The sequence below is a fragment of the Priceomyces carsonii genome (assembly GCF_900007245.1).
Source record: "Priceomyces carsonii strain CBS4050 genome assembly, scaffold: Debaryomyces_carsonii_scaffold_6, whole genome shotgun sequence".
Classification (NCBI taxonomy): Eukaryota; Fungi; Ascomycota; class Pichiomycetes; order Serinales; family Debaryomycetaceae; genus Priceomyces; species Priceomyces carsonii.
In genome coordinates this window covers 601,163-625,412 of record NW_026946679.1, presented here as the reverse complement: position 1 = coordinate 625,412, position 24,250 = coordinate 601,163, and the positions used below count along the sequence as shown (strand labels likewise).

The 24,250-nt window shown below is 37.1% G+C and overlaps 14 protein-coding genes across 14 annotated transcripts; 9 read left to right on the top strand and 5 right to left on the bottom strand.

Annotated features, from left to right (window-relative positions):
- Positions 1-101: 101 nt before the first annotated feature.
- On the top strand, positions 102-1,133 carry FGR44 (Fgr44p; the record flags this gene model as incomplete). Its single annotated transcript, XM_062955442.1, has 1 exon — positions 102-1,133. The coding sequence occupies one exon, from the start codon at positions 102-104 to the stop codon at positions 1,131-1,133; it is 1,032 nt and encodes a 343-aa protein (XP_062812045.1).
- Positions 1,134-1,489: 356 nt separating this feature from the next.
- RDI1 (Rdi1p) lies at positions 1,490-2,104 on the top strand (the record flags this gene model as incomplete). Its single annotated transcript, XM_062955441.1, has 1 exon — positions 1,490-2,104. The coding sequence occupies one exon, from the start codon at positions 1,490-1,492 to the stop codon at positions 2,102-2,104; it is 615 nt and encodes a 204-aa protein (XP_062812044.1).
- Positions 2,105-2,204: 100 nt separating this feature from the next.
- On the bottom strand, positions 2,205-2,456 carry PRCAT00005371001 (uncharacterized protein; the record flags this gene model as incomplete). The annotated part of the gene is made up of 1 exon (XM_062955440.1): positions 2,205-2,456. One exon carries the CDS (start codon positions 2,454-2,456, stop codon positions 2,205-2,207), a length of 252 nt encoding a protein of 83 aa, XP_062812043.1.
- Positions 2,457-2,890: 434 nt separating this feature from the next.
- On the bottom strand, positions 2,891-5,527 carry PRCAT00005370001 (DNA helicase; the record flags this gene model as incomplete). The annotated part of the gene is made up of 1 exon (XM_062955439.1): positions 2,891-5,527. The coding sequence occupies one exon, from the start codon at positions 5,525-5,527 to the stop codon at positions 2,891-2,893; it is 2,637 nt and encodes an 878-aa protein (XP_062812042.1).
- A 201-nt stretch (positions 5,528-5,728) lies between these two features.
- Positions 5,729-7,483, top strand: PRCAT00005369001 (uncharacterized protein; the record flags this gene model as incomplete). Its single annotated transcript, XM_062955438.1, has 1 exon — positions 5,729-7,483. One exon carries the CDS (start codon positions 5,729-5,731, stop codon positions 7,481-7,483), a length of 1,755 nt encoding a protein of 584 aa, XP_062812041.1.
- Positions 7,484-7,655: 172 nt separating this feature from the next.
- PHB2 (prohibitin subunit) lies at positions 7,656-8,567 on the top strand (the record flags this gene model as incomplete). The annotated part of the gene is made up of 1 exon (XM_062955437.1): positions 7,656-8,567. One exon carries the CDS (start codon positions 7,656-7,658, stop codon positions 8,565-8,567), a length of 912 nt encoding a protein of 303 aa, XP_062812040.1.
- An 84-nt stretch (positions 8,568-8,651) lies between these two features.
- On the bottom strand, positions 8,652-9,503 carry PIN3 (Pin3p; the record flags this gene model as incomplete). Its single annotated transcript, XM_062955436.1, has 1 exon — positions 8,652-9,503. The coding sequence occupies one exon, from the start codon at positions 9,501-9,503 to the stop codon at positions 8,652-8,654; it is 852 nt and encodes a 283-aa protein (XP_062812039.1).
- Positions 9,504-9,864: 361 nt separating this feature from the next.
- On the bottom strand, positions 9,865-11,536 carry PRCAT00005366001 (uncharacterized protein; the record flags this gene model as incomplete). The annotated part of the gene is made up of 2 exons (XM_062955435.1): positions 9,865-10,466; positions 10,537-11,536. 2 exons carry the CDS (start codon positions 11,534-11,536, stop codon positions 9,865-9,867), a joined length of 1,602 nt encoding a protein of 533 aa, XP_062812038.1.
- Positions 11,537-11,827: 291 nt separating this feature from the next.
- Positions 11,828-13,183, top strand: DIE2 (dolichyl-P-Glc:Glc(2)Man(9)GlcNAc(2)-PP-dolichol alpha-1,2- glucosyltransferase; the record flags this gene model as incomplete). Its single annotated transcript, XM_062955434.1, has 1 exon — positions 11,828-13,183. One exon carries the CDS (start codon positions 11,828-11,830, stop codon positions 13,181-13,183), a length of 1,356 nt encoding a protein of 451 aa, XP_062812037.1.
- Positions 13,184-13,318: 135 nt separating this feature from the next.
- SMI1B (Smi1bp) lies at positions 13,319-14,626 on the bottom strand (the record flags this gene model as incomplete). The annotated part of the gene is made up of 1 exon (XM_062955433.1): positions 13,319-14,626. One exon carries the CDS (start codon positions 14,624-14,626, stop codon positions 13,319-13,321), a length of 1,308 nt encoding a protein of 435 aa, XP_062812036.1.
- Positions 14,627-15,017: 391 nt separating this feature from the next.
- Positions 15,018-15,203, top strand: PRCAT00005363001 (uncharacterized protein; the record flags this gene model as incomplete). Its single annotated transcript, XM_062955431.1, has 1 exon — positions 15,018-15,203. The coding sequence occupies one exon, from the start codon at positions 15,018-15,020 to the stop codon at positions 15,201-15,203; it is 186 nt and encodes a 61-aa protein (XP_062812035.1).
- A 2,579-nt stretch (positions 15,204-17,782) lies between these two features.
- Positions 17,783-19,555, top strand: PRCAT00005361001 (uncharacterized protein; the record flags this gene model as incomplete). The annotated part of the gene is made up of 1 exon (XM_062955430.1): positions 17,783-19,555. The coding sequence occupies one exon, from the start codon at positions 17,783-17,785 to the stop codon at positions 19,553-19,555; it is 1,773 nt and encodes a 590-aa protein (XP_062812034.1).
- A 324-nt stretch (positions 19,556-19,879) lies between these two features.
- PRCAT00005360001 (uncharacterized protein) lies at positions 19,880-21,745 on the top strand (the record flags this gene model as incomplete). Its single annotated transcript, XM_062955429.1, has 1 exon — positions 19,880-21,745. The coding sequence occupies one exon, from the start codon at positions 19,880-19,882 to the stop codon at positions 21,743-21,745; it is 1,866 nt and encodes a 621-aa protein (XP_062812033.1).
- Positions 21,746-22,181: 436 nt separating this feature from the next.
- Positions 22,182-24,065, top strand: GPI1 (phosphatidylinositol N-acetylglucosaminyltransferase; the record flags this gene model as incomplete). Its single annotated transcript, XM_062955428.1, has 1 exon — positions 22,182-24,065. The coding sequence occupies one exon, from the start codon at positions 22,182-22,184 to the stop codon at positions 24,063-24,065; it is 1,884 nt and encodes a 627-aa protein (XP_062812032.1).
- Positions 24,066-24,250: the final 185 nt, after the last annotated feature.

Genomic DNA, 24,250 nt, shown 5'->3' with positions numbered 1-24,250 from the left:
TTATCTCACTAGTGGAAAGTTCAATATTTGATGATTTTTCACTCGTTAAACTGAAGAAAATCGGTCGATTACTTGCTAATATAAATAAAAAATCTGAGTCGATGACTGTTGGAGAAACCAACGATTGTGGGATAGATATTCCAGAGTCCATCCAAGTAGCTTTGTCGAAAAATCGAGAGAGAGAGTATCTATTGTTTTTGGAAAAAGAATTGATCAAATTTATTAGGCACCAAATAAACAGTGGCAGTAGAGATATCCTGTTTACAATTGAAGCAACGTACTTGATAAATAGCTATTACAGACTACTATCTCATCAGCTATGTCAATACTATCATTTGCAACATTGGAATAATAAATCAAACGAAATCATAGCAAGTCCCATTAAGAAGGTCGATTACAATATGGTACTAAAGAGTTTCGAGAGTGGCAGAAAGCTCTCGGATCAAATACGAGGACGTGTGAAACCACGTATGTTACGAAAGAAGGCTGCAGACTTGTCAGATGATCGTCATGATGCTAATAATACTTCTCGGACTCATTCAAGCAGCACTAGTGGTCAAGGGTCGCTTCAAATCTCTGAAACTAGTGCAAGTACAAGCCCAGTTGTTGAAAGTGATCCCACTATGGTCTCAACAAAGATTGAGTCAGAGCGAGCTTCTAAGGAGGCAATATATATGAAAATACGTGAGGAAGTTTTCAAGATGACAAATGAAAGTGAGCCAGATGAATCCAGCGACGATCAAGGAAACTCGGTCGAAGAAGTTCAATCTCATATGCCACTGATTCAAATGCTGGGCATGCCGCACCCAATGATTCACAATGTTTATCCTTCAATGTCACCAGTTGTCCCTCCTGGTATGCAACCCTTCGGAATGCCTCCAGCTTTTCCGCAAGTAACCCCTTCTTTGCAGCCGATGTTAAATACCCAAGCGCCATTTTATGGTCCACCTATATACCCAATACCTACTTACATGCCACCGTTACCTTACTACGAGTACCCTGCTCCTGTTTATGACAAGGGGATCGAAAGAAAGTTACTAAATAATCCATTTATCATTTTACCAGAAGACCAGAATTCCAAATCGAAGCATAGAAAATACCAAAGGCATCCAAAAGCACCGCATACACATTGAGACAACTCCAAAGCGCTTTGGTCCTGATATACTTATAGATTAGTTGTTCTCTCTATTTATAGAAAATATTCAGCACATCTTTTTCAATTAAAACGAGACCACGATACAATCAAGTCCAAAAAAGTTGTACTTGGCTCAGAGGATAGGTCAAAGAGTAATACACATTGAAAAGCTTAATATTGTGTCCCGACTATGTCATTCTTAAGACAATTCAATAATATGGAAATATGGTGGGGGAGGGGGACGGTCGTGTCATATTAACCAGATCTACAATAGGCTAGCTAGTCGAGACGAGTACTAAAATGTTTTAACGATACAAATACCACACACTTAGCTACATACCTCATCTTAGAACGATGCCAGCAAACAACAATGATCAGGACTTAGTACCTGAGAGCGTAGAAGGCTACACTGTTGGTGAGAAGAAGACTATTCAAGAATACACTAAGCTCGACGCGGAAGATGAAAGTTTGGCGAAGTGGAAGGCGTCTTTGGGATTGACTACTGACGAAAACGCGTACCCTGTCAAGCCAGGTGACAAGAGAAAAGTAGTGATTGTTGAGATGTCTCTTAAATTTCCCGACCAGCCTGAATTGCTGCCAATTGTCATCAATTTAGAGGATTCTTACGGTAATACTATTACTGGAAAGGAAATCAAATTTAATATAAAGGAAAAATCTGTTTATCAATTAAACATAAAGTTCCGTGTTCAGCATGAGATCATAACTGGCTTGAAGTATTTACATTCCATTAAAAAATCTGGAATTCGGGTTGACAAGGTTGAAGAACCGTTAGGTTCTTACGCACCCAATACCAAGGACAAGCCTTACTATGAAAAGGCTTTCGGGGAAGTAGAGGCACCATCAGGGATGTTGGCAAGAGGAAATTACTCTGCCATTACGAAATTCATTGATGATGATAAAACTGTCCACTTGTCATTCCCTTGGAGCTTCACCATAATAAAAAGCTAGATCGAATCCGAAAATAAATAAAAGAACTTTCAATAAAAGCGATGTCTATTCTATTAATTCATCATGTAAGCATGTACAATTGTTTTTTCATCAAATTCGCCTAAGAATAACTGTTCAAACTCTCTAATTCTAAAAGCTTATTTTTGACTTTTTGATTCTTCTTGTCGAATTTTTTAACTGCTATGAGCTTTTTCAGGATAGGAGACATCATCTTATCAGTTGGAGAGCCTATTAGGGCCCTGAAAACGTTGTTTTTTGGTCTAAAAATCTTTTCCTTCGCTCTATTATTAGATGTAATAGTTGTTTTGCTCACCCTCCTAATCGAATCATGCTTTGCAACTCCATGAAGCATATTTAATCTCCACACTTAAATTATTCAGACCCTATCTCTTACAAACTTTAGCGTCAAATTCTCTCTCAGCATTACACATATATATATATATATATATTATATCTATATAATAATTTATTAAATCGCTCTGATTGCTCTCAGAACGGAATATGCAATACCCTTCTGGTATAGATCATATCTAAAAATTTCAGTTGACATAATCATATTCATGCAAGTATTATTACTACTTCATCTTACCTCTTACTGATGTCTAAAATCTTTTGTTTATGTTTGTTCCTAATCAAGTATATTAATTAACAGATTTAATTTTGAATTAAATTTTCGCAACCTATTCGAGCTCCAAGAATTTCATCAAAAGGAGAAACCAAAAGGAGACGAACAAATACCTGACATTACGTAAGAAACATGCCAAGACTTAAGGTCTCCCACTTTAATCAAGTCTTTCTTTTATTCAAATATCGCGATGGAACCTTTCTAGTGGGAATATAAGGTGGTGCTTTGTTATTCTTTGGCGTTTTTATCTTGATATCAGTGATTGAAGGTGCCCTGGTTGGCCCATTTGAAGGTATTGCTTTGTTTGCGTAGTGAAGGTGACGTTTGACGTCGTCTTTAAATTTAGAGATCTTTACCAATGGTTCTAAAGTGTTTGTTCTAAAGTCTGAAGATGACCTCTTTCGATTTAACTGCGAGCTTGCGGAAACAAAACCCTCGGGACTAGAAGAAAATTCTTTGATAAGCAAGCCTGATCCTCTAAGAAACAGACTTAATCTTTTACTATAGCAGGAATAAAAGCTAGAAAGATCAAAGTCGTTCTTCACTGGCATTTTTTTTGCAATGAGCTCATAAAGCTCGCAAAATTGATTCCAATCTTTAAATGCTTCTTGACTGTGAGAAAAGACACCCGAGTCTACCATAGAAGAAATAAATCTCAGAACCTGCTCAATTGGTTGTCTTCCCCATTTCCCTTCAGAGGAGCTTTCAGTGTATGATGAAATATACAAAAGTGATCGTGCTCTGGTTGTCGCAACATAAAAGCAACGACGTTCTTCATCCAATGCATTCATGTCGTCCGATTCAAGGGCAAATTTAGCTGGAAGTAAATTCTCGCATAGGCCTGGCACAAATACAACTGGCCATTCTAGCCCTTTCGAACCATGGATGGTTGAAAGGCTCATTTTTCCTTTACTTTCAGCCCCATTTGAAAACAGATTCTGACTTGAGGAGTCAATATCTGACAAGCCAATTGATTGAACAAATCTTAAAAGAAAGTTCCTCTCATCTACATCTCTTTCAGTAATGTCTCCTCCGAGATAAATAGGTATATCATCATCAGTTGGTTGGAAATCGCTTAACTGTTTTCCAACCTCTCTTATATTCAATTCATAATTTGGGTCACTCTGAAATTCACTTTGAATACCCGACTTGGAGTAAACAAACTCGAATAGCTCGTTCAAACTGATCTTCGCTTTCGATGAAAACATACAAGATGAATATTTGCTTTCAAAGCTTCTTAGCATATCTTTTGCTTTTTCGATAAAATTAATAAACTTTTGTAATGCCTCCAAGCTCTTCTTAGATAACTTTGCTTCTCCATCATTAACAACAGATTTTAGTGTTTGAAATAATGACTGGTTGTGATTCGATTCCAATAATTTTAATTCTAGAGCTCTTTCAATTACCGCTATCGTCTTTTCACCGATTCCTCTCTTTGGAAAATTTATCGTACCTAAAATTGCAAGTCTATCGTTATCGTTGGCTATGACCCTAAGATAATTCAAAATTGCAACTACTTCTTTTCTATCCCAAAATGCCTTTCCTTTTACCACCTCATAAGGAATTCTCGATTTTACAAGCTCATTTTCGATATTTCGTGTTTGATATGATGAGCGCACCAATATTGAAATATCATTATAACTGAATGCAGAATTTGGTAAGGCCATTAAGTGTTCGATTTGATATATAATCCATTTAGCTTCTTCCTCAGGGGAAGAAAGATTATTATAAACAGGACGAATCGTAATATTCATTTGGGATCTTAATGCCTTGGAAAGTCTATTATTTTGTTGTGTCATGACTGATTCTGAAAAACTGAGTATGTCTTTTGTCGACCTGTAGTTTTCATCTAGAGTGATTATGTTGCAGCCACCTATACTGCTATGGTATCTATGTCTCATTTTTTCAAAGTTAATCGATTGAGCATCTCTAAAGGCGTATATGCTTTGATCTGGATCACCAACTACGGTTAGATTATTTTGTAGTTGAATATTAGTGGGATGGCCCTTTGCAAACTGATATAAAAGCAAGAGCTGTATCTCATTTGTATCCTGAAATTCATCAACGAAGACATGCTGGACAAAGTTTAAAACGGGAAACTTTTGAAGTAGTTCATAACAATATAGTAAGCAGTCATCATAATCTAGCAAAAAGTCACTTTGGATCTTTTTCTGGTACCTCTCGTATATAAATGACAAGAAGGAGTTACTTTTGTTGGAATTTGAATAAGCTTCAGCCGAGATGGCAGAGGACTTCAATCTAGAAATCTGTCTTTTTATCTTTTTAATGTCATATCCATTTGTCTTTTTCTCGTCCGTGCTCGTCTTGAAAAGCTCACTCGAGGGGCCAAGGCTGGCGATATATTTTAAGTCTATCGAAGTCAAATTCGTCAAAGTTTCTTGCAAAAGCTTCAAGCTATCTTTCTCGTTTGCAACATTGAACTTGGATACTCCTATCTTATTTCCATACTTCTTGATAATTCTATAACAGACGCTATGAAACGTCCCTATTAAAATCTTACCAATTTCAATTCCGCTACCATCAAGCATAGTCTGAAGCCGTTCAAGCATTTCTTTAGCAGCCTTCCTCGTAAAAGTGGTTACTATTATATTCTGTGGAAGAATCTTCTCATGGAGCAACAAGTATGCCACCCTTGATGTTATAACCTTAGTCTTGCCAGTTCCAGGACCAGCAATGATTTGCAATCTTCCGGAGGCGGGTGCAAGAACTGCCTCCTTTTGTTTAAGGTTTAAGGTCTTAATGATCTCTTTCAAGATATTGTCAGTATATTCAATCATAGTCCCTCATACTCGTTACAATGTGCTTCTACACGGTGGTCCCTTCTTAACAGTAGAACCAATTTTTGTTTTTGTTGTTTATATTTCCTGCATTTGTGCTTCGAGTACTTTTTGGCTGCTCCTAGTGCAATTAAACAAAGTTATCAAATATAAAGAGTTTTGTCTTTAATTAAAAACTTTCAGATAAAGTATGTCAAGGATATGATAAAAGCAATAGGAAGGTACATATTTGTCCTCCTAACATGTCTAAATTTCTGCGTTTGTGATTTGAGTAATTGGCCGTGGTTATCATTTCAAGAGTCCGTTGCTGTGAGAGGACAGAGAGATACATCAAAAAACATACCCATAGATCAGTTGACTACTCTCGGTGTATCTTTAAGTAGTCAACTATTTGATAAGAAAGGCTACATAAATGATACTCTAAGTGATATTGAGACCTTGTTGAATGTTGGTGTACAAACATTAGTTGTCGATATATATTGGAATGAGTTTATTGGAGTTTGGCAACTTTGTCCGGCCCCATTACCTAAGAATCAAACGCAGCATCTAAATGAAAAACACAAACTCACTTGGGAAGGTAAGACTTATACTTGCCAGCCTACATTTACCTTCAACAACTTAGTGGGAACCATTAATAGCTACTTATCAGCTTCAAATCTCAATTTGGATCTTAATTTAATTCAAATACTCTTAAACTTGCATTCGATCCATTACAAAGAAGATATTAAAGCAAAGGTCAATAGTTCTTCCGTGATCTCTTTAAAAGAGGGCTACACGTTGCCAACTTCAATTTCTTCGCAACTAGGGAATTCTACTTTATCACAAGACTTTCTGACCTTTGGATCGCTCACATTCACAGCTAATAATTTGAAAAGTTTTCAGGAACGATATAATACTCTGTTATCGTTTTTCAATCAATCATCGATCATGTTTCCGTCATTGCAACACTTCCTTTTCTTCGAGTATCAAAGAATATTTGTTGGAATCAATTCTAATAATTTGGTTAATTCTTCAGCAACTTACAACTTCACCACACTTGATAATAATACTTTTTTTTCCTCGGAGAGGTATTTTGAGCCTCTTCCTCAGACTACATTCAATAGAACTCTTTGGGATGACTGTCAAAATGTTTTGGCGAATTTTCACAACAATGAAAACCATATTGACTATTATAATAATTTATATTTGAATACTCATTTCAGGTTTGTATCTGATGACGATAGATACCCATTTACTAACAAGTCTATTCAAGATTATGTTGCATGTGGTTATTCTCCGATATTAAATGCTTCAAAATATACCGACGTATACGAGCATAAAGATTCGACCTCTTTGGGCAGAATTGTCAATCACTTTCTTCCTCTTTCTTTCTGGTCATGGGCTGCAAATGAGCCGACTCATATGGAATCCTCTGGTGTGAATGATGAAAATACTGGTAATCGTGCTGCCTTTAGGTGTGTCGCTATGACTAAAGATGGGTTCGAAGTCAAAAATTGCTACGACAGCCATTCGTATGCATGTCAAAAATATAACGAGCCAAACAATTGGCGCATAGAAACAAAGAAACTTCAGTATTTTGAAGCATTCAATTCATGCCTGGAGGGTTATAGTCTAGGAGTACCACTGCTGAGTGTAGAAAGCCTTTCATTGAGAAACACTATGATACGGATGAACATTTCGCGTCCTATTTGGGTCGATATGAATGATATTACTGTTCCTGGATGCTTTGTTACAGGTGGGCCGTATATGGAGTGCCCATATCAGAAGACTGTGAGTAAGCTTAAGCTTGTTAGGTTAATTGCTCCAGGTTTTGTCGTTTCGGTGGTGCTTTTATTTCTTATATTCCTTGAAAGATTTATTAGAAAAAACCCCATCCAATCAAACCGGAAAAGGCATTGGAAAAAGGTCATTAATGAATACTACAAAGACAATGACTACGAAGGGGTACCTTCATGATATTAATACTAAATACTCCCTCTGTCTCTATCTCTATCTTAAAAATAAGTGAAATAAAATGTCGCTTTTTATGTCGTCTTATTTTGTATTTGCGACATATTAGAAGGCGACTGAGGAAAGATTTTAGTCACTTGTAGTAGAAGGAAATAGTTACACTTCAGCAGTAATCAGCATGAGTGAACAAAACTGGAGGAATTTATCTAATGAATTGAGGCGTAGGGCAGCACAAGCAAGAGGTCCTGGTGGATCTGGTGGAAAACCACCTGTTCGTGCTCTTACAGGAATTGGTGGCTTGTTACTTTTGGGTGGTGTCACTATTCTTGCTCAGAATGCATTATTCAACGTTGATGGTGGTCAAAGAGCTATAGTTTATTCCAGAATTAATGGAGTTCAACCTCGTATATACCCTGAAGGTACTCATTTTGTGATTCCCTGGTTTCAAAGGCCAATAGTATATGATGTTAGGGCAAAACCAAGAAATGTTGCATCTTTGACAGGCACCAAAGATTTACAAATGGTCAACATCACATGCAGAGTTTTATTCAAACCGGATGTTTTCCAATTACCAAATATATATCGTACTTTAGGAGTTGACTATGATGAGAAAGTGTTACCATCTATTGTTAACGAAGTGTTGAAGTCGGTTGTAGCTCAATTCAATGCATCCCAATTGATAACACAGAGAGAGAAAGTTAGCAGATTAGTGAAAGAAAATTTGATCCGTCGTGCAAGCAAGTTCAATATCGCCTTGGATGATGTTTCTTTAACATTCATGACATTTTCTCCTGAATTTAGTGCTGCGGTGGAGGCCAAACAAATTGCTCAACAAGATGCTCAAAGAGCAGCTTTTGTTGTTGATAAAGCAATTCAAGAAAAGCAGCAGTTGGTGGTCAAAGCCGCAGGTGAAGCAAAATCTGCAGAATTAGTTGGTGAAGCGATAAAGAAATCTAGGGATTATGTTGAATTGAAGAGGTTAGATACTGCCAGAGAGATTGCCGCAATATTAGCAAACTCACCGAACAGGATCTTATTGGATAATGATACATTGTTGTTGAATACTGTTACTGATGGACGTAAATTTTGAAAAATGAGCTGCGTCTTTTTTGTAAATAGAACCCACTTTAAGAAATATGATATATAAAGTAAAACAATTCATACAAAGTAGTCATTAAAAGATTGAGTTAACGATATCGCTACCGATTGTTGCGCCAGCTCCGAATATCGCAGCATTTCCTAGCTTTCCACCGAATTTTCTCAAATGAGGATGTGGCAGAGGCAGCTGACCTTCTGCAGATTGTTGAGCTTGCATTGGGTTAGGTGAATAGTTAGCCGATGGAGGAGGATACTGGGCATATCCTCCGTAAGATGACTGCGGTTGCAACTGTTGTGGACCTAAAGCCTGTTGATCGTAATATTGTGGAGGAGGCTGTGTAAACTGTTGTTGATTTAATTCATAACTTGCCTTTTCATTTTTAGGCAACGCTGGAGACTGCCGGTCAAATTCGAATTCTTGTTGAGATACCACCGTCACGTAGTTTGAAGGAAAAACACCAGCTCTGTCCCGACCTTCTCCTTTTTTATAACCCTTCCACCAATCTTCGGACAAATGCTCTAAGATAGCCACCTTCTCGTCCTTATGCAAGTTCAAATCACCAGACTCTTGAGCTTGGTAATCGTAAAGAGCCTTACAATATCCTAGTGGCTCGGGAGCCTTCGAGCTTGACACTTCTGGGGATAATCTAGGTGGCGATGCTGATGAGGGCTGGCTTGCCAAGCTTGTTTTATTCAAGTCCTCGCTTAGCTTATCAGTAGCATCATGATTAACAGGAGCCTCCGAAACTTTTACTCCTGCAGAACCTAGTTTATCTATCCCCCATGGTGCCATGTCTTTCTGATATTTAGCTGGAAGACTCCTCTCTAAACCATTGTATAACTCCTCCGTAATCACTTCAGAATCTCGAAGAAACTCCAACTCAGTTTTGATTGTTGTTAAAGAACGGTTTATCAAAGCTGCTGACATTTTACTAGTTTCACAATATCACTTTGATGTCAAAGTATGTAGCCTAAGAAATATAATAAAGCTAAGCGATCATCTCCTTATTAGGAGGGGCCAAGAGAAGGTGAATGTATATGCAGGTTATTGGTCTGGGACCAACGTCCTTTAGCAGCCACTTCCGTTACAAGATAGGTTACTAAGTGTTTATCAGTTACTATTATAAATATTTTACTGCTTATATTATGACTAGCTTAAGCATAAGTAATCCAAGCCGTAGTACCTGGTCATGAGTTTACTTGAAAAGAGGATCATATGATATTGGCGAGACCAGATCTGAGATCTGAGTGAATTGATCTGGTTCTTGTCAGCTGAGGTTCTTAGTTAATTATCTGATAGTATCCCCTCTTGCTTCTATGTCCTCATGAAGCTCAATTAAAGAACTTCCATAGATCCCCCTCTCACATGTTTGGGGAGATGAAACAAGCTCGAGAGTATTATCCCAGAGACGATATATTCTGACAGTTGAATCATTTGTAGCGACACATATAGAGCACCCATCTGGACTTAATGTGGAACTTAGAACCCTGAGATTAGGTCCAGCTGGAACTTCAATGACAGGGCACATCAGAGGATAGGAAAATACCTTAATGAGACAGCGCTCGCGACCATCTCCGAATCCAAAGGTTGCTACAAGTTGTTTTTTAAACCTCGACCACACAAGTGACGTTACTTGGCAATTCGTGTTATGGGTACTTAGCAAAGTGCCACTTTTTGTATGCCAAAACCTGATATGACGATCTCTGCTTCCACCGCCAGTTGCCAAAAGTGACTTTGTCCAAGGACAGAAGGAAATAGCTTTGACAGCAGCAGTATGAGGTAAAACGAATCGCAAGGATGGAGCATCAATGTCGCTGATGTCCCATATAGAGCAGCAATTATCATTACTGCCAACCGCAACCTGCGAATAGTCATTATTCAATGCAATGCCTATATGTTAGTATTATTCATTACTATGCCATTTTAGCATAGAAACTAAATTTCATTATCTCATACTTACCGCATACTTGTTGCTCATGACACTTAAAGCTTGAGCGAAGAGTAAGACTAGCTCCTATCTCATCGATAACTATTTCAAAGATGGAAATATCTCCGAACTCATCACCGGCTAAAAAGAAGCGAGAAGGTGTGAACCAAGCAAAACAATATACGCACTTATTCTCATTAGTATACGAGGCTAGCAATTGATTCTCAAGATGATCAACCAATAAAATTCTGCCATGTGATGTTGCAATAACCAAAAACTTATCATTAGAGTGAGCTACTGCAGTGACAATATCATAGTAATTATACTCAATGGCTTCGACATCATTATCAATGCCCCAAGAGTAAACATGGGCACCAAGACCAACTGCGATTTTATTAGTTTTCTTAGACCAGCTTACTAAGTTAGAATAAAAATCATTTCTTAGTCCCGGAGCTTGTAAAATGCTATTTGCAACTATGAGTCTTGGTGGCTTACTATTTTTGTTAGTACTGACATCTTTAGGCTCCTTATCTTGGGCAAGGTACTTCATAACTTCTTTCGAGGATGTACTTGATAGCAACGGCCCAGCAATTTCGATTAGTCTACTATTACTGTCGCTGTTTGAACTGAAACTACTGCTATTGCTGGCACTTCGTGAGCGACCCTTATCTTTAGTTGGAGACTGATAGTTGAAAACCTTTGATTTATTTCTGTACCCGAGAGCATTTGCAATTGGGTCTTGTGTTTTCCTTTCTTCTTTTGATGGCAGAAAAGGTTCAATGATTGAATCTGTATTTAGTGAGGCTTCATTTTGCCCTCTTTGTGAAGTAAACCTTCCAGTTGCGACAAACAAAGGATTAAACTGTATCGCCATCTCAGTGTCGCATGATAATTGGGTGCAATTATTTCTCCTTTTTGCATCGTAATCGTTATTAGACTTATAAACCAGGGCAGATGACGAAGATGGAATAAATCTGTCACCCGTGGGATGTGAAATGAGGAACAGTTTCTCTCTTTTTTGGGCAGCAGACATATCTTTAATGCAATTTCTTCAATTATTAGCAATATTGATACTTTTTTAGAATCTTAGCAATTGATGCAATATGTCAAACCTTTTTAGCAAATATATATAAATTCAATAGCAAATAGAGAGTAAATTCAATGGGGTGCTTGTTCAATGAAATGGAAACTTCTTAAGACTTAGAGGTTTTTGCAACTATTTATTGGAACCTATTTGTGAAAATGAGATTTTGTGAGTCGCAGTATTTCAGTAGAACATAAAGATAAACCATATTTAAAAATCATTTGTTCTGCTACAGTTTAAATGCCTTTGCTTGTCCCAAGCAATGAAATTATATTTCACCATGCCAGCAAATACATACTGACGGTAGTCTTCATTGCTGGCAGCTGGCTATTATTTTGGAAGATTAGTGCAATATTGGGGGACCCTGTTATTGATGAAATTTTTCATTTGAGACAGTGTCAAAAATATTGTCAATACAAATTTAAAGAATGGGATAATAAGATAACGACACCTCCAGGGTTGTACGTACTTGGATTTCTTTATTCGAAGTTCTTGGGTATCTTCTTCGATTATGATGTCTGTGGTAATTATAATATGTTGCGTTCACTTAACTTGGTCGGTGGTACTATCGTATTACCCATGATCTTGAATAAAGTCAGTCTAAGCTTTTTCTGGCCCATTAACATTGCGGCTCAGCCATTATTATTTACTTTCTTTTACCTATTCTATACCGATGTTTGGTCCACGATATTGGTTGTTGGTTCACTTGTAGTAGTGTTACAAAACTCGCTGCACTCGACTTTTAGATACTGTTTGAGTGGTTTTGTTGGGTTTTTAAGTCTTTGGCTCCGGCAAACTAATATTGCGTGGTTAGGATTTGTGTTTTCTGTTGCTATTGACCATACAGTTACGGATCAGAAGGTTTTTGAAAAAGCATTCAAGATCTTAAAGATTCTTCCGAAAAATTGGAAGATATGTCTTCCGTATTCGTTAAATTTTTTGGCATTTGTCATATTTCTAAAATTGAATGGAGGTATTACATTTGGAGATAAGGAAAATCATCAAATCAATTTACATTTGGTTCAGATATTTTACTGCTTCACTTTTGTCACTTTTTTTACCTGGCCAACCTGGATATCAAGAAAGACTTTGAGAGCGTATTCAAATTTTTGCTTTTCAAGTACTATAAATCTCGTCTTGAACTGTTTTGCTGGCGCATTTATAAAGCTAATAGTGGATAAATTTACCATCATACATCCATTTCTATTAGCAGATAACAGGCATTTTACATTCTACATTTTCAAAAGAATTATTTCTCATAGGTATAGCAATGTGATAAGCATTCCAGTATATCATTTTTCTGTTTGGTTAGTCAGCCATATGCTATATAAGTCTAAGAGACTAAAGGAAATTCCAGTAATCTGTTATTTCATTGCTTCATGTCTAACATTGATTCCGTCTCCATTGTTTGAACCCAGGTACTATATTGTGCCATTAGTTTTTTTCCGAATTTTCATCAAACCAGTCAATAATAGAAGACATATACTTGAATTCCTTTGGTTAAGTTCAGTGAATATAATAACTATGGGCATCTTTATTAACTATGAATTTACTTGGCCAAGTGAACCCAATGTTATTCAAAGAATCATCTGGTGAAATTTTACAATTATACAGTTACAGAGAAAAAAAAAATTATTAAAAAATGAGTAGTCATCCAAACAATAGAACTAGATTTCCTTACCTTATTGTTTTATCAAAGTTGCCATGCTTCCTGATACTTATGCTTTCCCGTCAATCTATGTTGTTTACGTCCACAAGATTCTTCTTTATATATTCATCAATAGAAGAGACCCCTTCAAATTGTGAGATGTCGGACGGTTTGTTGAGTTGCTTTATCAATTGTTTAATATCCTCAGGTTGCTCTGACTTACTTGCAATCGATTCTAACCATTTTTTTGTGCACCTCTTCTTCAAAACTTCAAGATACAGAGCTTCTAATTTAGTGATTTTATCCATATAAACTAATTCTCCATCACTACCGATCATGATGTCACCGTCGCCATTCTTTTTCGATGACTTGATATCCCAATTGCCGATCTCTAAATCATTTGCAAACATTATCAAGAAGTCACCCCAATTATCAGCAATCTTGTATTTTACGTCAAAATCCCTACCAAAAAGTATTACCTGACCCCATTTTCCGGCTTCCGGAGGTGCTAGGTCAAGCCCTATGTAATTCCCCACACTGTCTGTGATTAATGGAATCCACATGGGATGTGAAAATATGTCATTAATTGTGCCTGGAGGTATGCTTCGTTGTCTGGGAATATTATTCTTGCCGCTTGTGCCACGAATAGGATGTTCACTCCCATGAGCAGTCGCTGGAGCCGCGTTTGTAGTTGTAACGAATGACTGGCTTGAAGATACGGATGATGATCTCGAAGATCGCCCCAAATCAACGCTATTGCTAGAATTGCTTCCATCGTCAGACTGATGGTTTTTGAAGTGCAAAAGGCCATGATTGTTATAATGGCTCAATGAGACTTTCGATAGTTGATTGGCCCTTGAGTTTTTGAGGTTCCATAGGTCATTATTCAAATACTTCGAGACTTTTCTCCAATTGTTGGTCTCGATCATTATTTCATCCAAGGACATCAATTTTAAACCAAATATTAACCCATTTTGAAAAGTGTCAAAGCCGTAATTTGATTGACCGTCCGTTAGCCTAAAAAAATCATGTACACAATTGGGAAGTTGGATATTGAGATCCTTTTGAAAGTCACTCAAATCATCGTTAGTGCATTTTGCTTGCAAACTGCTCATTAAGTCGGGACAATATCTGTCGCCCCAGTTCTTGACGTGTCTCCATGCCAACTTAACTTCGTGAACGCCATCTAAATTATTATTCAACTCGTGGCCATTACTGTCTGTTTCACCTGTAAAGTCGCCTGTCGACAGCATTCGATGTGAGTATAACAAGTTGCGTTCCGAATCTGCCTTGTTTACTCTATTGAACGATTTCCTCGAATCGAATTCCGAATATTTATCGCTAGTGCTAACTGAGTATATGAACTCTTGTAGCTTCCTTGGAACTTTCATCTCTAGTCAAAATTGATAGCAACGTCTTGAAATGAGACCTTTTCTCGAAGGAATTACTACAATTCAGTAAGAAGAATAAATTGTTACTCGTTATTACATTTAATTTTTATTCCACAAGGACGTAACCCGCGTCCTTCTCAGACGACTTATAGTGAATTTTGAAACGACAAAACAAAGGTGACTCTCTTCTTTAAACAGCAGAGGAAAGATGAATAAAGCCTAAGAGAACATGATCATAGTTTCTTAAACTCTACAATTCAGTGACACCAAAAAAAAAGGGATCTTTTTCGGCATTTTGAAGTCTTTTAAATGCATTTGTAAGGTCTACATGGATATTTCCCGGGCATGAAGTGTAAAAGCTATTGACTAAGTTAGAACACGATAAACCGGGATGTTGCTATTGGATAGTCCACGGAAACAAGTTGTCCTCAAACAAACGCTAAACGAGGGGCCTGTTGTCAAGTTGCAGGCATCTCTGGAAATTTGGTCGCCACTTCAGCTATCTGACGCCGAATTTGATTCAGAACGAACCAAATCCATGTTAGACCGTTTCAAAAACGACGCTGGACATGACTAGGACTTTTGATTTCAGTATCAATCCGTTGGTAATCAAATTGATGAAGAAAAAGAAAAAGAAAAAGAATAAGATATGTAGAAAATCTTCCTATATCATAGAGCCAGCCGGGTAAACATGCCTTCTCACACCGTGTCACATAGTCATACTAAACACCACAACCAATAAAAACTAACTGGAGCCTTGTTGCTACAAAAAGTTTAGCGATTATGATACATAAATACAAAAATAAAACTAGAAACGATTACGGAATTTTTCATTGTTATTTAAGGTGTAAATGATTAATGATTCTAGCCCCCTATAACTCCCTAAGATAGTCTGTCTACCAGTTTGAAGCAGCAGCTTCTTCAGCAGCTGGGGTAGCACCAGATTCAGCCCAGTCGACTTCTTCGGTTTCACCGTTCCACTCAGCTTCAGCTTCGTTAACTTGGACTTCTTCGGTTTCTTCGCCTGTCTTTGTTTCCTCAGCAGCGTTTTGTTCAATTTCTTCTGGATCTCTGTAGAAGTACAAATCTGGCATGACAGACCATTCAGTGGTTCTGTCAGGAATGATACCTCTCAATCTCAAGACTTCTCTAGCTAATAACCACCAGATCAAACCGATTGAATGCTTACCCTTGTTATTACATGGAATTGCGACATCAACATATTCAGAAGGAGAGTCCATATCGGTCAAGGCAATGACTGGGATATTAACGTAAGAAGATTCCTTGATGGCTTGAGCATCTGTTCTTGGGTCAGTGACGACGACCAATCTTGGTTCCTTGAAAGAACGAGTGATATAGTTAGTGAAGTTACCTGGAGTGAATCTACCAGCAATTGGGGTAGCACCAGTGTGAGCAGCAAACTTCAAGACGGCTCTTTGACCGAAAGTTCTAGTAGAACAAACTGCAACATCAGAAGCATTTGGGACAGCAGCAATGACTCTAGCAGCTAAAACAAGCTTTTCCCAAGTCTTTCCGATATTAATGACGTTAACACCGTCTGGTCTGGTCTTGTAGACGTATGGAGCGTTATGAACCTAAATATGTTAGTATTGTCAATTTTATTAATCTGATGCATTTGAAATGTACATAGGAATGAAAATAACAACTCTCCGAGACATCAGGAAAGTGGATGTAAGTTTCTTCATAATGGAGCTTTCAAATGTATTGAATATACCTTCAAATTGCTCTGCCAATTTAATAATTTCACTTCTCTTCTATGTGGCCGATCGATGAGTTTACTCTCTCTATTTTCCTCCAAATCACTGATAGCTATGCTCTTATATTTGAATATACATTCTTAACTTTCGCTTATAAATCAAGTTGTTCATCGAATTCTTCTTAATGTCCCTGTTGCAACCTTACATCTTGTATCCTCAAATCTGCATCAATCAATGTCTACTTACCTGAACGTTCTTGGATCCCAAGTGGACGTTGGCAGCCAACAATAACTTGGCGTCTTCTGGAGTCAAATCAAAGGAAGCTGGTAATGACATATCTACTTCTTGTCTAATGATGTTAAAAAGAATTGTCTAAGATTTATTTTTCATTAAAAATTTTTCAAACTATTGAGAATCGTCGAGGGGGGCGAAAGCCCTAGATATTTTGCGACATGTTTCGACGACATAAAGAAAACGACACGATTCTACACAAGGTCGTGCCTTAATAAAGTGCGAAACTGGAACATGGATACTTCACACAGGCCAAGCAAGACTGCATCTGGTAGACCAACACAACAAAATATCCACCACAAAAAATGTGTTTGATGATTACATAATTGGTATAAATTGAGATAAATGGAGAGGTAAACTTGTTATTTTTAAACAGATATAGAAGTGAATGTCATCAATACCTCTAAGGAAGCAGATATCGTACATCTGGTGCTCCGGAAACATCTTGGAAGTGAAGACTTCAGCTGAAACAAAAAGCGAGAGTAGTTCGGCCTTTATCGAATTTACGGGTAGCCGTTTTCACAAACTTCAATACAAAGAAGATGCCACATTGGCCGCAATTGACTAATGCGCACCTCAAGAATAGATCTGGGAACTGCAAATTGTAATTGCGATGATGAGAACTTTTAATTTATCCTGTCAATTGCTGGCTCGAGCGAATATATGCAATCTACGTAGTAATTAAATGCACACCATTCAGAAGGCACGTATATTGTCGATCGAAGTATCGACATAAAACGTTTAGTCAGCTTTGCTTTCCTTGATCTGATTTCTATGAAACTACTTATCTTACTGAACTTATTGCAACAATCTATGTCGTGCGACATTTTACTTCTTTATCTCATATGTATAGAAAGATCACAGCTAACAGTCAATTGTAGCTTTATTTAACTTCCTCCAACCTAAGTTACTATTTGAAGTCAATTGGAGAAAACTTCATAGACTGCGTTTCTATTTTTATGGCTCGCTCTAGAATGAGACTGTGTGTTTGGTTAGTAATGTTGCCTCGCACGGCTCCCGGAGTTATCTCGTTTAAGCTAAATCAAGGATATACAATTAAATTGTAGAAGCGGTTTAAAATCCTGGCATGTGCCACGATAGAGTGAAGAAGAATAATTCAGCAAGTGTAAGCTATTTTTGAAAACATATGATAGAATCATCTGACGAATTACAACCACTGAGAGCCAGACTGCTGCCAAGATATGTCGATGAAAGATCGCTTTCACCACTTAGTTATATTGACACTGACATCTTATATGACTTAGAAGCGATCGAAGATTTGGATGATGACTTTGAGGAAGATGAGAGGCTAAGGGAACAAAAAATGATTCAAAACCAATTGAATTGGAAAGAGAGACCTAGTGTACTTAAATTTGGGATTTATCTCTGCGTCGTGGTGTTTGCAATGAGTGTTTACGATCCATCATGCGACGTTATGTATTATAAGCTAGCGTGCAATTCTGTAGCTGAAAACGAAACTTGTGACCCTGTGAAGACTCAAATTCTACTTTCAAATTTCAGCTTGGCTTTAAAGTTAACAGCCTCGATAACTTCCTTATTCACATCACCCAAAATGTCTGCTTTGAGCGATAGATATGGAAGAAAGATGTTCCTCAATCTTATTTTGAGCTCCTTCTTAATTAGCACTATAGGTAAGGAACTAATTTTTTCTCATTCAAAAAAATTACCATTTGTTACGCTTTTGCTTGTTGAATTTATTTCGTCGCTACTGGGTGGTATTCCGTGCTTTATTGCCTTATGCTACTGTTATGTATCTGATGTGGCAGAGCCACATGAAAGAATTCGGGCGCTTGGGTTAGCAACAGCAGCTTCTTACATTGGAGCCTCTTTCGCACCTATGGTGGCCAGCTTCATAAGTGGGTACACATCGCAATCAATGGAGATAGCTTCACTGAAATTGAGCAGCCGAACTGAAATATTGAAACATGAGTTAATAACTTTGAAGCTCTCTGCATTCGTATTATGCGCTGTTTTAATATTTTCAATCGCTGCTTTACCAGAATCTAGAGGAAAGGCTCTCAGAGAACACTCAAAGAATCAACATGCATCTGATTCTCCGCGTCGGTGGAGTATATTTAACTTCTTGAGTCCTCTTTCGGTGTTGACTATGCCAGATAGTGCTGTCTCTAATACATCAAAGGCTAAGCTGCACAAGATGGCAGTGTGGTTACTTATTTCTATGTTTGTAATCAGTTCCGGTTTATCTCCGTCATTTGCAACTTTGATCAGTCAATATGGAATCTTCAAGTTTTCTTGGAGTACCTCTGAAATAGCCAATGCGACACTAACCCTTTCCTCGACTAGAGCGTTTGTGTTGATGATACTTACGCCGATACTAATCAACAGGGTCTTCAGCGGATTTTTTGGTTTCAAGACTTTGAAGTCTCAACTAGATATGGTTGATTTTTCCATGATTACTATCGGATGTGTTTTTGATATTCTCGGATATTTATTTCTTGGGCTCAGTAGAAATACCATTGAATTCTTAATATCGTTCGGTGTTGGCAGTATAGGATCTATTTTTGCCCCAACGGCCATTTCGTCGATAATTAAATTCTTTCCAGAGTCGAAGACTGGTGAGGTTTTTGGTGCAATTTATCTTTTAGCTAATTCACTTCAGATCTTACTTCCCATATTGTTTGTGAAGACATATCAGTTTTCATTGAAGAAAGACTTTGCTCAAGCCTGCTGGTTTCTAATGTCGCTAATTTTTGCAATTTCATTCTGTGCAGCTCTTGTGTGTAAAAGGGTCTTGAACTTGACTTCTGAGACAGAAGATCATGAACTTGACGACTCGCGGAGCTCTACTCTTAGTGCCCTGTCCCCACTTTCACCATTGGCATCAAGTCCATTGCACTCCCCAGAGATTCAGGACAGCTACTTCAGTATGGAACATTGATTTAAATTGGGTTATTGGGTCGATTTTAAATTTTCTTTTAAGATTTTATCATGTCCCTCTTCTTTAGTTCTTAATTATGCTTATTTGCTAACATCGTTGACTTATTCACTTCTATTATTTAATTATATGAGCTTTATTATATTTTGCATTCTGTAAATTTTTGCTGATATGCGGCTCAGATCGATGTGCCGGAGCCGTATCCTGAAGGGCATTAAGATAACTAGATTTTTCATTTTAGAGAACAGGATATAGGCCCGATCCAGCATTTTGAGATCCATCGTATTATTGGATTTCGTTTTAACGTCTTAGGGCAATAAGCTGGATATGTCTGGAAACGAGGCGTCTCGCGATAGGCTCATCAATTCTGATAATGAAACTAATCTAGAAGTGGCAGCTAATAATGTATACGAAGCTATCCTTGAAGACGATGATCCAGATATACAAGATGAAGATGTGTTGTGGTTGAGGGAACAGAGAATGTTAAACAAAACAATTCATTGGGTGAAAAGGCCCTCTGTTACGATGATTAGTATAATATTGTTCATCATTGCTTTCGGAGTTGCTAGTGGCGAGTCCACAAGAAGAATTATAAGTTATAAGTTAGCTTGCAACTATTTCACTAGAATTAGAGACGACAAGCAGTGTGATGCAAACGAAACGCAAGTTTTGGTTTCAAACTTGCAATTGGCATATGCTCTTCTGTCAAATGTGATTCTGATGATACTAGCTGGAAAGATAGGTCAAATGTCCGATAGATATGGCAGAAAACCTTTCCTAGTTCTTATAGTAGGTTGTAACATTCTTGCTAAGATTATACGGTATTATATAATGGCAAATTACGATTATCTTAGATTCAATCTCATGGTGCTTACAGAGATTATAGGCAATCTTGGAGGAAGTGTCATGGTTTTAATTAATATTGTCAATTGCTACGTTAGTGATGTCACTGAACCACACGAGAGAATCTACTCACTTGGTCTTGGCGTGGCTGCGTATTTTATCGGAACAAGCATTGGACCTTTGGTCGGTAACTTTTTGATATCTGCTCCTCAAAAGATGGCAAATGACAATGTTTTGAATCTTAAAAACGCTAAACTGGCTGGCAGCGAAATAGGTTCTCTGGAATTTATCCCTTTAAGATTAGAATTAGCATTGATCATGTTGGCTTTCGTATTTTCAATATTTGTCTTGCCGGAATCAAGACTGCAAAAAGCACAGAAGAAGTCCAGATCTCTATCAGTGTCGAGCGCTGAATCGATTCACAGCTTAGGTGTACCAGTTTCAAAATGGCGAAGCTATCTTGACTCTGCTAATTTTTTCAAGCCATTAAGATTACTCACCTACCCGGATGAGATAATCAATCCATCGAATAGATGGAGAGCTTCAAAGGATCGCATGTCGGTAGGGATCTTGATCGTGGTCGATTGCTTAATAAGTTCTTTTATGATGACATTTGTCGAAATCCTTACCCTCTATGGAATTTATGTATTTGGATGGGTGCAAAAGGATCTAGGTCATTTAATGGCAATTTCATGCTTCTCTCGAGCATTTGTCTTGATGGTATTGTCTCCTGCGATCAATCATGTGTTGCATAAAGTTGTAAAGTTCAAGGTTTTGAAACATGAATTCGACATGAATGACTATGTCATCTCTGCTTTTAGTTTCTTTATTGAAACGGTTGGGTTCTTGATGTATGCTCTTGCTCCAAACACAAAATTGTTCTTGTCAACTTCAGTATTAACAAGTCTTGGCTCCATAGTGGGACCGACCTTAACGTCATCACTAATCAAGTTCTACCCAGAGTCTAAAACAGGAGAACTCTTCGGGGCCATCACTCTCTTTAAGAATCTATTACTATTACTTTGTCCAATTGCTTTAATATCAGCCTACAAGTTCTTTGTTGCAAGCCTTCATCATCCCGAATATATATTTTATGTTGGTGCTTCCATCCTTTTAGGTTGTTTGATTGGCATCTTGATCTTAAAAAGATTGGCAAATTTGAGTATCCACAGTGAGTCTGAGGTATTAACCAGAAGTAATTCTGTGTCGTTCAATAATATTAATAATGAAACTGATCCTTCCAGTTCTCGGGATAATGAGTTTACCAGAGAGCTTCATAAGAACAGCTTCTCAGATTTACACAGGAAAAATAGCTTTACACATCAACAAAGGACTCAATCGTTCTCATAGAATTCAACTTTTTTGATGATTCTTAATCAAACATTGGACATTTTGTGTTAGGTATCGCGGATGCGATTTATGTGGAACTCTTTTATAGGTATTTATGTTTTCTTTTCTTTATGGACTTTATATACACAGTTTTTGAAATAGCTCTTCAATTGAAACAAAGAAGTGTGATTGAAAGACTTTTCCAATCGTTTGTGATATTAACAGCGATTTATTTATTGCTTGTTATATTAATTAATTTACTAGTCATAGATAAATATCACATACCTTCAGCTTCGTCTTCCTTTTCGCCTTCTATTACCAAAGCAAAACAGAAGGCAAGAGGTTCAGAGAACTACTATAGTGAGTCTGCAGATACTATTACTGCTATAGATAGGAAAAGCTTTTACAATAATTTGAACAATAGTTCACAATACCTTCGCAGAGACAGCTTCCATCAATGAATCAGCAAATATATTTTCCTCATGATCTCATAAGAAGATTAAAGAAGCAGAAAAATATAGAAGCGTGCCTTTTGGGATACAAATATGGCCCTATTTACATTATAGTTCAATTAGTGGAGTCCGACGTCGCCAATCGATTGAAGCATTTACCACCAACATTAAAAGACTTGTCAATAATTGGAAGCATTAATCAAAATACTTACGATTTGAAATTTAAATTCAGTGCTGAGTTTGATGTTCCCACCATAACCGAAGATAGGACGTCTTTTAGTGTCGTATTTTTTGAACCTCCTAACTTCAAGAATTTAGAATATTTTTCTATTGATCCTATTCTTCTACAATCTACATCCATCAAAGAGCATAATCTGAATAGACAAGAGGATCACTTTAGATTGCTTGAGAAATCAGCAGAATTAAAGTATGAGGCTGACGCAATATCGGATGGCATGATCCTAGAGAGAATTAATAAGGTGCTTAGATTAAGAATTTCTCTTGCTGAAATATTGCAAAGGACGGATTCCGTTGATGATCGAACGCGTAATGGATGGGTCTATAAAATAAAGCATTTTTTCCTAGCATTAGTCGTCAGAATCACAACAACCATTCAATATGTATGCATTTGGCTCATTTACTTAATAAACTATAAAGTATTTCACGTCAGTCTTGTTGACTACTCACAAGTATTCAAACAATTGGATTTAAGGTTGAAGCAAATAAACTATTTCCCAATTCAGTTTCTTTGTTACTATGATAAGAGTATTCTTTACGAGGACTCGATTCTTTTGGTCAAGTTGCAGCTACCGATTTTCAACTCAAATTTGAATATTAATAATTCTAACTATATCAACCTTTACAATTCGATCTGGCTTATTGTAAATGATGTTCTTCTAGGCTGGACAATGTATAAGTTTGTCACTGCAAATATTGATTTTACATATAAGTTTTTGCATCAATATTTGATAAAAAATATTTTATTCGATGTCTTATTCAGACTTATTTCGTGGGTATCATTTCATCATCCAGCGGGGTTTAAATTAAACAGCGAGCTAGGTACTTTCATCGGGGATTTGTTTTTATGGACCTTAAAATTTTGGAAGATTCTTTTTAGTGACTTCATTGAGGAAACATTGTCATCAAATATGAGATTCTACGTATTATCCTTTGCCAAGGGTATGATGAAAGTTCTTTGTACTTGTGGAATTACCTTTGTGTTTGCATTTTCAGTTGACGTGATTCAGGTTTTGACGTTTCACTTATACTGTTTTTACTATACTTCCTCCAGGATCTATCAGAAACAAATATCTATCATTAAATCGCTTTTCCAATTGTTTAGAGGCAAAAAATACAACGTGTTGCGAAATAGGATAGACAACATGAACAATTATCTGAGTCAGGGAGATATATTTGAAATTGATCAATTGCTCCTAGGAACTTTGATGTTTATGATCCTCATCTTCTTGCTTCCCACTGTCTTTGCATTTTACTTGATGTTTTTTCTATCAAGGCTCCTTGTTTTAGGAGTTTTAAACCTCATTGAAAACCTCATGATAATCATTAACTTCACTCCCTTGTTCGTTTTATTACTAAAGTTTAAAAATTCAAATAGACTTCAAGGTGGGATTACATTCACATACGTGAGGTCGATTGCAAGCACTGATTACTTGAAACTATCAAACAAATCTTTGAGCTACAAAGAGATATTCCAGAACTTTATCAAATTACCAACAACGTCGAAAAGCTTTAGATATGACCTTTTCCTGTGCTTTGTTAGGGGCGAAGTTGTATTTATGAAACGAAATCATGATTTGAAATTTCAGTATTTAATGCTACCAAAGCATTACGAAAGAACTACAGATATTTGGAAATACTTCCAATTGTAGTGAATTAATTTACAATTATATAATAGCATGAGTAATCGATAGTTAGATCGTTTATTAGAGCCAGAAGGCTACCTTATTCTCAATTTTCATCTTCATCTTTTCGTCGCCTTGAGATAGTCGGTTTTGTGTTCACATCCCTATACATCATGGACTTGGGATACTTTTGAAGATAAATCAACATTTTA